Here is a 14,486-nt window from a genome sequence, read left to right as displayed (position 1 = left end):
ACTTGTAGTCTTGGTCCAGCATGTTGGTTGTGGGACTACTTACGTCGCAGTCGACAGGGGGGCTTCTTCCTGCCCCTCAGTGGGGGCGTTGACAGTTCCAGCACAGCCTGCATTGTCAGCTCCATGTGTCATCTTGTGTGTCGCGCTGTCCAGGCAGGAGGTGAGTTGGCATTGACAGTGGACAAAGGGGAAAGCGGGAATTCTAATTTCAATCTGATAAAAATGTAGTTGATCACTGGATTGTATGGTCCAGATTCGATTATTTACAGCCCATGCCATATGGCTGGAATATTGCTGAGTGTGGAGTAAAGCTAAACTCACTCACTCACTTGGGTGGAGAGTGTGAGGGCCATTTCTGGTGTCCCCTGCACTGATATTGCTCCCTCCCATGCTCAATCAATCAATCAATCAATCAACCAACCAACCAACCAACCAACCAACCAACCAACCAATCAATCAATCAATCAATCAATCAATCAATCACCATGCCCCTATACAGGGGTTACTCATCCCAGCACTAGTATAATAATCTGTGTCTGCTATGTATCTTTGCCAGACAAAACAGTGTTGGAAGATGCTCAGCGATTGGTTGGAGAGGAGAACTATGTCCCCAGCGACCCCCGTGACCTTGCCAGTCGTGTATTCACCACCTGCTACATGGCTTCGGAGAACAGCTCGGAGGAGACGCGGAACAGAGCAGTGAGTCTGGCTCAGCAGATAGGCAGGTGGGTCACACCTGCACTGTGATGTAACTAATCATCTGGTGTCTCTGCTTCTAACACTAACTGGGGCAGTGGAGTGCACAGGTCCTCATGTCATTGCGAGGATTAAAGATTTTTTTATGTTGAGATGACCCCCAACTTGAAACATTTCACAGTACGATATATCTTTAATGATATCGAGGACGATAAGGCCGCATAAAGGGTGTGTGGTCAAAGCATGCCCTCTCATTGATTGACGCTTGCTATCGTCAGCCATTTGTATCAAGATCCTTTAGTTGAGGGTCAAAATCGGCTCTCAGTCAACTTGTAGAAATAACAGGAAAGAACTGGTAGGTGTCATGAGTGCGATTATGTTTAGATGACGTTTTAATCGATTGCATGCAGTGGTAGCATAGCAATCGGCAAAGCAGGTGGGCGGAGTACACCAAAGTGTCGGGCCTTGTCTAGATATATTGTACTGTGAAGCGTTCCAAGTCGGGGTCATCTCAACATTGTTATATTTTTTTTTAAATCTTTAATCCTCGCAATGACACAAGAGCTTGTGGAGGGGGGCCTGGTGGTTAAAGCTTTCAATCATCATCCCGAGGACCAGGGTTTCATTCCCCACATGGGTACAGCGTGTGAAGCCCATTTCTGGTGTCCCGTGCTGTGATGTGGCTGGAATATTGCTAAGAAACCATACTCACTCACTCACTCACTCACTCACTCACTCACTCACTCACTCACTCACTCACTCACTCACTCACTCACTCACTCACTCACTCACTCACTCACTCACTCACTCTGACACGAACTTGAAACCAATCATGTTACCTGCACACTTACAAGCAGTAGTAACTTATGTGACTTTCATGACAATACAGATGATCTGTTACTTTCAGCTACCACTTGAACATCAACATCGATGTTGCAGTTAAAGCTATCCTTACCGTCTTCACCACTGCTTGTATGGTTGTTCCAAAGTTCAAAGTTCATGGTGGTGGTCTGAGGGAAAACCTGGCTCTGCAGAATGTTCAGGTTGGTATCTCATCTTCTGGAACATTGTTCAGATCAGTGTCTCGTCTTCTGAACATGTTCAAGTTGGTATTTTGTCTTCTTGTACATGTTCATGTTGGTATTTTGTTTTCTGGGACATGTTCAAGTTGGTATTTTGTCTTCTTGTACATGTTCATGTTGGTATTTTGTCTTCTGGGACATGTTCAAGTTGGTATCTTGTCTTCTGGAACATGTTCATGTTGGTATAGTGTCTTCTGGAACATGTTCAGGCTTTAAAGGTAGATTAACAATTTGTCTCTGGATATATTTGATTTTGACAGTAACAAATAAACCCAATGCAAATTGAGAAGGAGCCCTAGTTAGATGTGAGATTTAGAACCTGAGGAAATCTAGACTTGCTGCATTTAGCACTTTAGCATGGCAGGGAGGGCTATTCAGTCAGGAAAATAATGTGGTTCTGGGACTTTGGGACAGATTATCATCAAAGGAAGCATCCAGAAATTTCAAAGGAATGCCAATGATCTGGGTAAGAATCGTTCATCAGCATCCCGTGCTGTTGTAGGATGCAAGGAATAGGAACAGGAATGGGTGGTCAGACTCACTGACTTGTTGATGCATGTCATTGTATCTAAACTGCCAAGATTGATGCTCATAATGTCAGTCACTGGATTGTCTGGTCCAGACTTGATTATGTACAGACTTATAGCTGAGAAATGAGTGTGGTGTTAAACAACAAACAAATGAAACTGATTTGACAGTTTGTGCACTGACACTTGTATTATGAAGTATGTGTTCATGCAAGTTTGTTGAAAACAATGTTACTAAAGTACTGTTGGAAATGGAAAAAAAACAAACAGCTTTTTGGCTCTGCATCCCTAAAATTTACACAACTACAAATAGCATGTGTCAAAATAACCCACATCAGCCTAACTAGGCGTTCAGTGGAATGTGTCATCCAGAAAGCATGTTTATGTGTAAAATCAGAAAAAATACCCATAGCTGTTGAAACAACAGATCAGACTATAGATGGCAATTAGGTCACTCAGCCATGTCATGCTCACCTGGCATGAAATGCATGTGCTTCCTACATGCACAAGGGGGAATCCCCAAAATGTTATGCTTTTTCATGTGTGTTAAATATGTCTCATATGCTGATTAGCATCTTATGTGTCTTTCTTTGGTAAAGGTTGTGTTTGGATATGAGATAAAAATAATACCTATACCGTATTATTACACGTCTCAAAATATTTAGGCGGCATGACCACCAGAAGATCGACAGACTGGATATTATTTGTAAATTGTTATGTAAGTTATGAAAGTTATTATTTTTTTCAATGTTTGCTATCATTTATAATGAAGCTAAGTGTGTTTTCAAAATGGACAAGCAAAAAGTATCCTTTGAAATACAATATCATCGCACACTAATTTGCATAAAGCGATGGTCTGTTCCAAATAAGTCGCTTTAGGCTAATCTCTCCTAAGTATTGTCATTTTTTTATGTTTCTGTTCACAGAACCATTGAGACTGTAGTTAGTTTAACAGACAAACTAAGTTTAACAGATATTTCACACTTACCCATGTTAATTACATAAATTGTAGATATAAATGTGAAAAAAACCAGTTATTTTCCATTTCCAACAGTACTTCAGTGTTCTGTAAATTGCTAATGGCTTCAAACTTGGAAACAGAATATGTTAATCTACTGATTAATATATTTTCTACTTCTTCCTCAGTTGATGTGACAAGTCTCCTGGACATCAGTGTCATGTGATTATGTATCATACAACCTCTACTACATGCATATATATCATGGTGCAACCTCGGCCACATGCATATATGTTTTATCACGATAAATAACTTTATATGTGATGCCTTGAAATTCCTACAAATTCTCCAGTGGGTGTCAGAGTTTACTTTTTCAGGTTAGAATTGGTCTCTAGCCAAAGGACCTATGAATGTCCAGGTTAGAACTGATCTTCAGTAACCCATGCTTGATGTGAGGGTCGACTAACGGGATCAGGCAGTCAGGCTCGCTGACTTGGTTAACACATGTCATCAGTTCCCATTTGCATAGATTGATGTGCTGTTGAACACAGAGTTGTCTGGTCCAGACTCAATTATCTACAGACCGCTGCCATATAGCTAGAATATTGCTGAGTGCAGCGTAAAACTGAAGTCAAAACTCTAGCAAAAGTTACAACATATGGATCAGGTGGTCAGATCCTGGTGACTTTGGATGCCATTGTATAATGAGGACCTAAATGATTTCTCGTAATATTTATCATTTGATTGTCTGGTTCTGATTTGATGATTTGGAGGCAACTGGGTTATTAAGCAAACACTTCTGTGGGCATCAGTGTCAGTTCAGATGTTTATCATCTTACACTTCAGGCCCGTGTCAGGATGGTTCTTGCCTACCTGTTTGCTCAGCTGTGTCTGTGGGCACGGGGACGGTCAGGCGGACTCCTCGTCCTGGGGTCAGCCAATGTGGATGAGAGGTGAATTTCATGTGAATCTTTCCTCACATTTTTAGTTAAAAATGATCCTGAACTCTATTGTGCTTTTTGACATGTTGAAACCCCAGCAGCTATTCTCTAGAATGTAATGTAACTAAATTTAGAATATTCTTCAACATAATGTAAGGAAACTATTCTACAAGATGAGAGACACTCCTGACTCTGTTCCTCTGCTTCCCAGTCTGCGTGGATATATGACGAAGTACGACTGCTCCAGTGCTGACATCAATCCCATCGGGGGCATCAGTAAAACAGACCTCCGTCGCTTCATCCAGTACAGCATCAATAGATACAAGCTGACAGCACTGGCAAGGTAACTACCTCCAGCCATTTTATGTATGGCTACAGCTGATTTACAGAACACACAGCCGTAGCTGGTGGTTTGTTTGATACAAGCATGGTTTGATCTGTAGAGAAGAAAACATTGGACAGTTGAAAGGATTTTCCTCAAAAACATTACAGACTACCTAGATAACAAGAGGATGGGGTAGCCTAGTGGTTAAACTGTTTGCTCATCACACCACAGACCTAGGTTTGATTCTCCACTTGGGTACAGTGTTGTTTGAAGCCCATTTCTAGTGTCCCCTGTCATGATATTGCTGGAATATTGTTAACAGCACTGTAAAACTCACTTGCTCACTCACTCTCACTCACTCACTCACTCACTCACTCACTCACTCACACAGATAACAAAACATACCAGAGTGCCTGTCACTTGTGTCTTTGGCCAATGTAGTTGTGCTGATGACAGTGCCATGTGTAAAGTGTTCAGTCATGTTGTGTGTGTCTGTTTCAGCATCTTGAATGCCCCACCCACAGCAGAGCTGGAGCCCCTCACTAATGGCCAGATTGCACAAACAGATGAGGTGAGGCATCTGAAGAATGGGTGGACTTGATGGATGGGTAACTGGTAGGTTGATGGGAAGTTGGATGGATGGATGGATGGATGGTTGGATTGATGCATGGGTAGTTGGTAGGATGGGTTGTTATATTGATAGATGGGTAGGTATATGGTCGGATGGGTAGTTGGAGGGATTGGTAGTTGAATGGATGGATGGATGAATGATGGATAGTTTGATGGATGGATGAATGAGTGATGGATGGCTTGTTGGATGGATGGATGGTTGGGTGGATGAACTGTTAGATGGATGTTTGGTTGGTTGGATGGATGGTTGGATAGATCAGTTGTTTGATGGATGGATGGTTTGGTGGATGAATTGTTGGATAGATCAATTGTTTGATGGATGGATGGATGGTTAGGTTGATGAATTGTTTGATGGATGGATGTTGGGTCGATGAATCGTTGGATGGATGGTTGGATGGATGGTTGTATGGATGGATGGGCAGTTGGCTGACTGGCTGGATGGGTAGTTGGATGAATGGATGGATGTGTAGTTGGATAAATGAATGGATGTGTAGATGGATGAATGTGTCGTTGGATGGATGGTAGCTGGATGGATGGGTATTTTGATGTGTAGATGGATGGATGGGTAGTTGGATGGGTTGTAGTTGGAGGGGTGGATGGGTAGTTGGATGAAGGAATGGGTTCTCGGATGGAATTGTTCCTGATTGACAATCCATGATTAAAGCATGAATAAATGTTTGATATTGTTTGATTGGTGATTTGTTGATTGATTGATGAATGGATGAATCAACTGAAGGGTCATATTTTGGCATGAAAAACTGATTGCTTACAAGAGCTGATGGGTTGATGGATGTATCACTTCCACCTTGTTTCATAAGCTGTATGTGTTCATCCTGCAGGAGGACATGGGGATGTCGTACGATGAGCTGTCGGTGTACGGGAAGCTGAGGAAACAGAAGTTTTGTGGGCCATACAGCATGTTCTGTAAGCTGGTCCACCTCTGGCAGGACAAGTACACACCTACCCAGGTGAGTCCGCTGTGCTAGAAGTTGGGACAAGGTCAAGCAGTGTATCATTGTGTGACAGCAAGTAGCTTCTCAAGAAATTTTGGACACACAACATTTTGAATCAAATTGTCCTCTCATCAGTGTTATTCTTTCTGAAGTATACACATTTATACATGGCACAACTGATTACTTCGCTTCAATCACATTACATAGACCCCAAAACGTCTCACACACATTGACAAGCAGAGTTATCTGTCCTTGCTCAGTTGCTTTCCTTATTTCTGCAGAAGAAGATCGACATGTGCTTGCTTTGGAGATAGTATGTCCTTAAACACTGGTCATAAAATGATTGAAGTGGAGAAGCATGTTTCTTTATGTGGCGTTATAAGTTGTTCACTGGTCACGCAGGGCAAGGGGAACATAAACAAGCCTCAAGGGTACATGAGCCCATGGACCCCGAGGGACCAGTGAACAACATATTTATCTTACTGAACACCTGAATTTTAATTTTGAACTGTTTGAAGCACTGGTACAGCCTTGTAGTATGGCGAATCGTTTTGTTGCCATTGTGCAGACATCAAAAGAAAACAAATTTAGAGTTATCTCCCTTGCATTCACTTTCAATCGCACATCGGTAATTTTCGTGCATCATGCGTGATTCAATGTTATTCGAGATAAAGAAGTACTACCACAAAGTACCGAATGAGTTCAGCATTCCCAACGGTGTACATTGAAAAAAATACCTTGTTTGTAAGTGTGGTACATTGAAAAAAAAATACAAGAGCTCTTAGCCAATCAGAAAGCGACATTCATGTGTGAAGTAAGATAATAGAAAGTGTCATGACTCTTCGTCATGTAGTTGTTTGCCCTTCTTGGTCTTAAGGGGCGGTGGTGTAGCATAATGGTTAAAGCATCTACTTGTCATGCCAAGGACCGGTGTTCCATTCCCCACATCAGTACAGTGTGTGAAGTCCATTTCTGGTAATATTGATGGAATATTGCTAAAAGCAGGTGTCATTAAGCTGACCTGACCTGACCTGACCTGACCTGACTGGTAATATTGATGGAATATTGCTAAAAGCAGGTCTGACCTGACCTGACCTGACCTGACCTGACCTGACCTGACCTGACCTGACCAAAACAAACCAACCCAAGCCAAACCAACCAAACCAAAGGACAGAATGTTTTAGGCAGATGGTATTTAGTTAATATTCATGCAAACCTTTCCTTTATCAGATTGCAGACAAAGTGAAATTTTTCTTCCGGTCATACTCAATCAACCGACACAAGATGACGGTGTTGACTCCATCGTATCATGCAGAGAGCTACAGCCCTGATGACAACCGCTTCGATCACCGCCAGTTTCTCTACAATGCCCAGTGGCCCTGGCAGTTTGCAGCCATCGACAGAGAGGTAGAACAGTCACTTGAATTAGCACTTAGTCCTCTAACTAGAACTGTCATTTATGTTTTTGTTGAGATGGAACGATGCTTTGTGAGTTACTGTGTAGTTGGCGCTATCACTTATCAACTACAATGTACTGAGAAACATTTTGTGCTGCCAAGTGATGAATGACTAATGACTCAGGGAACATACATTTTTTGTCAGCAGTGTTAGGTAGTGCCAATAGCGGCGTGGTATCCTTGTGGTTAAAGTGTTTGCTCATCACGCTAAGACCCAGGTTTGATTCACCAAATGGGTACAATGTGTGAAGCCTGTTTCTGGTGTCCCCCACAGTGATGTTGCTGGAATATTGCTCAGAGTGGCATAATACCATACACCGGTACCTAGTGAGTTATGTTGGAGATTTAACGGGTCTTATCAAGAGACCCTCTTTTACCTTTTGCCCTTCACCAATAATCCACAAAGGAAAGGTCAGATGGCAATTAGAATACTGCTGACTGTAGTATCTGTCAGTGGAAACAGGTGAAGTTTCACTACAAGTGGTGGGTGCTACATTCTCTCACACCTAACGAGCTGTAGGAGGAAAGTGGGGTTGCATGCCATAGCTGACTGGTCTGTCAACTCAGTGTTTGAATCCCACTTTCATGCTTAAGATTTTGGTCTGTTTGTGCCAATACTGTTGATTTCATTGTAAATACCTCCTACCTTAACCTGTTATGTTGCAGTGTAACTGAAAATATTGCAAGAATTAATCATTATTCATGCTGAAATTGATTGTGGCATAATTGTTTTGTATATATTGTTGTTCTTACTGTTATCATGCAACACATGTGAATGGGATTAGATGTACTGCTGAGCAGGCAGTTTATCTTCTGATATTACAGATTGGTACAGTACTCCAAACAATACAAGTAAGGGATCACGAATTTTTATGATTTGAGGAAACAGATCAAATGGGTTTCTTGTGTTTGTAATGTCCCACAAACAACCTTCCAGTTTGGTGTCTTTTTTCAAAAGGCAAAACGGATCTCTGACTGTTGGAAGAAAAACCCAGGATTGATGCAAGCGCGGAACTCTGGGAAAAGTGATGGCAGCTCTCGATCCCCTGTCAGCTCTACTCGTGGGGGAACCATGGACTCCAACAGCACCTCCAGGACAGGACATGCTGGCAGCTCCATCATGGGAGTCACTGTGTCCACAGATGTTCTGGATGTCAAACTCGAACCTGTGGACACCTCCCTTCCAGAGCCAGACGCTCCTTCCATTGATACAGCCATAAACACAACTCAAGGTGACCGGTTTACCCATGATCCTCTCTGTCTTCAGGTCAATAGGAAGAGATCTGGTCTACAGGTGGGTATAGTGGTCGCATTTGGTAGAGGAGGTATAACATGATACAGGGATGAACCTAGAATATGTTTCTGTGGCATTTCCGCATCAAAATATCTGTGAACACAAAATGTTTGAAAACGCTGCATCCCAAAAATACAAGTGCAGCCTAAGTAAATATTATGCAGTAAATAGTTATCATTTGCTGCAGTCACACAATAGACAATTAAGTGAACCAGTTTCAGTCCACATGCAATAATATCCCAGACTGGTTGTCGTAATAAATTCAGTCAATGAAAGCATGTTTCTAAAAAATTTTCATTTGGTAACTTTCGGTTTTTGTTTCATGATCATGAATAATCATATAAGATAAGGATAAGATTTATGGATGAGCAACTTCTTTAATCAGACGGAGCGATGTTTTGATGCAGCTTCTTGTGTCATTGTCAAATCCTCGTACTTGCTTGACAACTATACAAGAACCTGTTTCGAAACGTCGCTCAGTAGAGGCTGCTCATCCATAAAGCTTGTCATTATCTGATTCACCAGCTTCTAAACATGTCTCTCAAAGAAGTGAATAATCACATCTCAGAAAAAATACAAGCTTATTAAAACAGTTTATTAACATACAGATTGAGTAAATAAGTTTAGTTTAAAACTTCAAAGATCCAAATCTAAACAAGGCCCACCTAAAATTAAGCATTGGGGCCCACCCAAACTTAACCAAGTGGAGCATTTGCCCACCAAAAATGTTTATCCCTGCTGATAATCATGTTTTTGTTGAAACTGTGTAATTAACAAATCTGGACTAGACAATTAATTGACTCTTTGACTTCACACAGTATACATATATCCCATTCAGCCCTGTAATCCTGAATGACCATTTGATGCTTTTGCAACAAACTATGAACCCATTTAGGTCTAGAACCACGCATGTGGGACAAATTTGTTAGCTGTTCTCGGCAAGTGACTTGTACCTGCGTTAGGTAATTAGCGGTTTCTCGCAAAAAAGTCATGTGCAACAACAGAAAGCACCTCCTATATAGTGAGAGCTTCACATCTGCGTACGTACATTTTTTGGTGCAATATATCCATTATTTCAACCAATTTAGTAGTACACAGATTAGCCTTTCTTAAAAGACATGCTACCCTTAATGGTGATCATAGGGTGTATTATGTGTGTTTTGATAGCAATTATGTATCATTATCATGAGCTTTTACGTTTGGTAAATGAACATATGTCGGCAAGAAAGGGGATTATGAGATGTTTTTTCAGAGGAAAGTTTTTGGAACCTGGAATAAGGAGTGAATACGAAAATACTGTTTATCCACATTGATAGTCTGTCATACAGACTCTGAAGCAAATATATCCAAGAAAGCCCATGCAAATCTAGACAATGAGGCAAGTCTAGATTCCCTTAGCTTCAGGAAATGCTGTAAATGAAGAAGGTCTCAGGGTTCCAATTTTTAACTTACCTTACCATAGGTCTTATGCATATTACCTCAAGCTTCGCTAGTAGAGATCAGACAGACGTTGATTCGCCATTCCCTGAATGGCTACCTCGTATAATCTACGGATGTAGTCACGGAAGTGACGTGATCTCCCTACTCGCGGGAAAGCGAGCCATCCCAAAATTCACTTTTACTTCTAGCGTTCGTCTGATCAGACGTGTTTGTTTCGCTCGGAGTTTTCTATTGTGTTGAATAAAGTTGTCGTTCAACAGGTAGGTATGTCTTGTTTCCCTAGGTGTGTGGTTAGTTAAATTGAATTTAACTTCACTTACCTTGCTACCTCGTGTTGTAAATGTTTCTTTTTTTTCTCACTTCGATGTGGGTTTTCCTGCGTTGTTTGTGAGGTGTCATGGCGGCCTTGGAGGTTCTTTATTCCGTCAGGAATACTTCCTCCATCTGTTCTGCTATTTTGTATGGTATTTCCTCCCGATTTTTGCCGTTTTTCATGTGTTTTTTGTCCCACGTGGCATGTTTCACAGGTAGCCATGTTGGTTGCTAGCCGTCGCTGTCGCGAGCTTACAGGCGTACCCACTTTAGGTTGGGGGTGCGCTTTTGCTGCATTTTTTATGTAGGGGTGTTTTTCGTTTCTACCTCTAGCGTTATTGTTTTATTTCACGCTTCGGGTATGTTTTATCTGTTGCAGTTAACTGTGTATGACTCGGCAGTTTTGTACTGTCTGCAAGGGGCAGAAGTCAGCCAAGGATCCCCACCCCTGGTGTCCGGATTGTGCATCGCAGACCTGTTCCCTTGACAGCCGCTGTCAGCATTGTACTAGTCTTTCTGTGGCGGATTTCAAGACCTTTTTAGCTGTCCGTAGAAAGAGGTTTACTCAGCGGAAGAGGAGAATGTCTTCCCCAGCTTCTTCTTTAGGTTCTTTACAGGACGACCCGGAGCTGCCTACCTTTACAGCACCAACGCCGACGTCTGGTTTGGAGCGCTCATCTACGACGCCGGTTCGATCGTCTCCGGAGCCACTTCGCTCGGACGCCTTTGTTGACTTATCCCGTCCGGACGCCTTAGCGCACCCAGAAGTTCAGAGGCTATTACGGTCTCTCCTGACGCCCAGCACTTCTACTAGAGAGCCAGCGCCGACCTCAGCTACTGTGCCAGCGCCCATGTCAGCGCCTGCCTTGATTCCCGAACTAATTTCAACGTCAACGCCTACGCCTATGCCAGCACCGACACCTACGTCAGCGCCTATGCCCACGTCAGCGTCTACAGCCTTGATGGGGACACCTTCACTGGTTCCAATACCAGCACCTATACCTACGCCAGCGCTTGTTCAGACGCCGGCTCCTGTGCCTCCGCCAGCGCCTTACCGGATCCCCAGGATCTCTCACACGCTATCTAGAGAAGAGGTGCTACAACGTCAGCTAGACGAGGAGCGCGCTCGGCGCTTAGAAGCTGAGCGCTCGAGACGCAGATCATGGTCCAGATCTCCGAGGAATCGGCGCTCCCGTTCTCCTCACCGTAGTCGGCGCCGGCGCTCGCGCTCATGCTCACGCTCTCCTAGACGACGGCGCTTCCGTTCGCGATCCAGATCTCCTCGGCGCTCTTCCAGAACCCGGCGTTCACGTTCACCAGAGGCCTCGCGAGTTTCACTGAAGGATTCTTCTACTCGGACGCCTTCTACCTCTTCCACCCAGCGGCGGGAATCGACTTCAGTCTCTTGGGAAGATTTGGAGGAGCAACACTTCTGCCCTGACTATGAAGAAGAGGCAGGTGTAGGCGAGGATGATGGCACCTATCTACCACTATCGGCAGTGTTTGAGTGGATTGCTGACAGGCTACCTGACTGTCCTTCTCCGTCAGTCGATCCTAATAATCCGGCGTCCATCCGTTTGTCCCCGGAACTACTAATTCCACCTCATCCTATGGTGGCGGAGGCAGTGTCTCTCCTGGACGAGGATTTTGCCAAGCTGTCTCTGAATCCTACGATCAAGGCGTCTAAGTCAAGGAAGTCGGATTACAAGATCCACAGCCTAGACTTCACAGATAATGGTGCAGCCCAGGACGACTCACTCAAGCGCTTGTCAAGTTCTTCACTCTCAGCTTATAAAGTGCAGGACTCCAAATTAGCAGCTATTGACACGGAACTCAAGCGTATGCTTAAACCCATTTCGGCGTTAGCCTCAGCTACTTCAGCCGCTGCAGCAGACCTATCAGAAGACAACGCCTCCAGGGTGGATCATCTCACGACGATCTTCCAGTGGCAGGGCAAAGTTCTTCATGACTTACTCGGTCACTTACGTGCAGCGTTGGCTATGACAACTTCGGTTCGCCGCTCCGGCTTCCTGGATACATGTAATTGGCAGGAGGAATTTAAGCGCCAATTACTTCGGGCTCCCTTCACTTCCAAGTTTCTGTTCGCCGACAAGATTCCAGATATTTACAAGTCGCACGCGGAATTAACGAACACTGAAGTCGCGCTGTCTACCTTTGAGGCGCTTGGTTCTGCCTTTCGTGGCAGAGCCAGAGGAAGTGGAAAGAAGCGCTATATTCCCAGGAGGGAATCCATCCGCTCCTCCTTTGGGAGGGGACGGGGCCGCACCAAGGATAATGACACTCAGCGGAAGCCCCAGGAGCGCAGCCGGGACACCCCCTCGATGCCAGGGCGAGGCAGAGGCAAGCGCCCCTACTCTGGTCGCTGAAGCCGTGGATGTCTCCGACTGGGACCTCCCACCCCCAGTCGTACCTGTCCATCCGACTCCAGTAGGTGGGAGACTAGGGATCTTCTGGCCCAACTGGTCATTCCTAGAGGATCCGTTTGTAAGCAAGATTCTGAAGTCCGGCTACAAACTACCATTGGTCGAGACTCCACCGCTGACATCTACTCCCCAGTCGCGGATATATCCTCAACACCAACTAGCTCTCCTAGAGTCCAATATCGACATTCTGTTATCCAAGAGAGCCATAGAGACAGTGCTGGAACCCCACCGCTCCCCGGGGTTCTACTCACCCATCTTCCTGGTGCCAAAGAAAGATTCCGACAAGATGCGCATGATTCACAACATGGCGGTCTTCAACAGACAGTATCTGGCCGACCCTCCTCATTTCCGAATGACGTCCCTAGAGCAGATTCGAGCCAAATTGTCTCCCGGGGCTTGGCTAGCCAGTCTGGACCTACAGGACGCTTACCTACATGTTCCCATACATCCGCGTCACAGGAAGTACCTGAGGTTCGTCTTCAACGGAATACATTACCAGTGGAGGGTGCTTCCGTTTGGCATTTCTACGGCCCTGTGGCTTTTCACACGCATCACGCTTCCGGTTACCAGGTTTCTTCATCTAAGGGGAGTAGACTTCGATCCATACATAGACGACTGCCTTCTCAACCACGGCAGTCCTCTACTGCTACGCAAACACTTGGACTTCTCCACCCGCCTGCTGCATCAACTGGGTTGGATGGTCAACACCAACAAGTCACATCTGGAACCAACTCAAGAACTGACCTTCATCGGGGGATTATTTTTAACAAAAGACAATCTTGTCAGGGTCCCTCCAGATCGATGGCTAAAGATTCTGGCGTTTGCGGATCGAGGTCTCTCTCAACCCATGACCCTCAGAGAGTGGCAGTCTCTGTTGGGTCTTTTGACATCGGCGCAGGATCTTACTCTCAGAGGGCGCCTTATGCTACGGCCCTTACAGAGGTTTCTGTAACCATTCATCCAGATGAACGACCTCAAGTCACGGGTTCTTCTACCTCCACATCTACATCAGTATCTCCGGTGGTGGATGGTAGAATCGAATGTCTGCGTCGGCGTCTGTTTGGAAGACTCCAGTCACGACCACGAGTTGTTCGTGGATGCGTCTCTACTAGGGTGGGGCGCCCATCTGGCGGGCCGAACGACCTCAGGGCTGTGGTCCGACGCCGAAAGGTTGTGGCACATCAACAACCTGGAATTGCAAGCCGTCATTCTAGCAGTTCGCCGCTGGCTACCGATTTTGTCCAACACCAAGCTCCTGGTGGCGTCGGACAACTCCACAGTCGTCTGGGTTATCCGGAATCAGGGCACGACCAGGTCCAAGCAACTTCTAGACCAGATGTTCGTGTTAGCAGATCTGCTAGACAGCAACAGGATCACAATCAGGGTTCGACACATACCCGGCTGCAAGAACATTCTGGCAGACGCGT

The 14,486-nt window shown here is 44.7% G+C and overlaps 1 protein-coding gene across 2 annotated transcripts in view; it reads left to right on the top strand.

The window, feature by feature from the left end:
* The window catches only part of LOC137288275 (glutamine-dependent NAD(+) synthetase-like), a 33,096-nt gene that overhangs the window by 9,677 nt on the left and 8,933 nt on the right, over nt 1-14,486 (top strand). For both annotated transcript variants that reach the window (XM_067820751.1, XM_067820750.1), the window contains exons 11-19: nt 9-160; nt 557-725; nt 1,604-1,739; nt 4,110-4,216; nt 4,416-4,547; nt 5,031-5,100; nt 5,999-6,127; nt 7,343-7,519; nt 8,528-8,863. In XM_067820751.1, coding sequence (XP_067676852.1) covers nt 9-160; nt 557-725; nt 1,604-1,739; nt 4,110-4,216; nt 4,416-4,547; nt 5,031-5,100; nt 5,999-6,127; nt 7,343-7,519; nt 8,528-8,863 — 1,408 coding nt within the window. The remainder of the gene's footprint in view (nt 1-8; nt 161-556; nt 726-1,603; nt 1,740-4,109; nt 4,217-4,415; nt 4,548-5,030; nt 5,101-5,998; nt 6,128-7,342; nt 7,520-8,527; nt 8,864-14,486) is intronic.

The sequence above is a fragment of the Haliotis asinina genome, chromosome 6 (assembly GCF_037392515.1).
Source record: "Haliotis asinina isolate JCU_RB_2024 chromosome 6, JCU_Hal_asi_v2, whole genome shotgun sequence".
NCBI classification, from domain to species: Eukaryota; Metazoa; Mollusca; class Gastropoda; order Lepetellida; family Haliotidae; genus Haliotis; species Haliotis asinina.
Note: the sequence above shows the minus strand (reverse complement) of the source record. Positions and strands in the feature narration are given on the sequence as shown.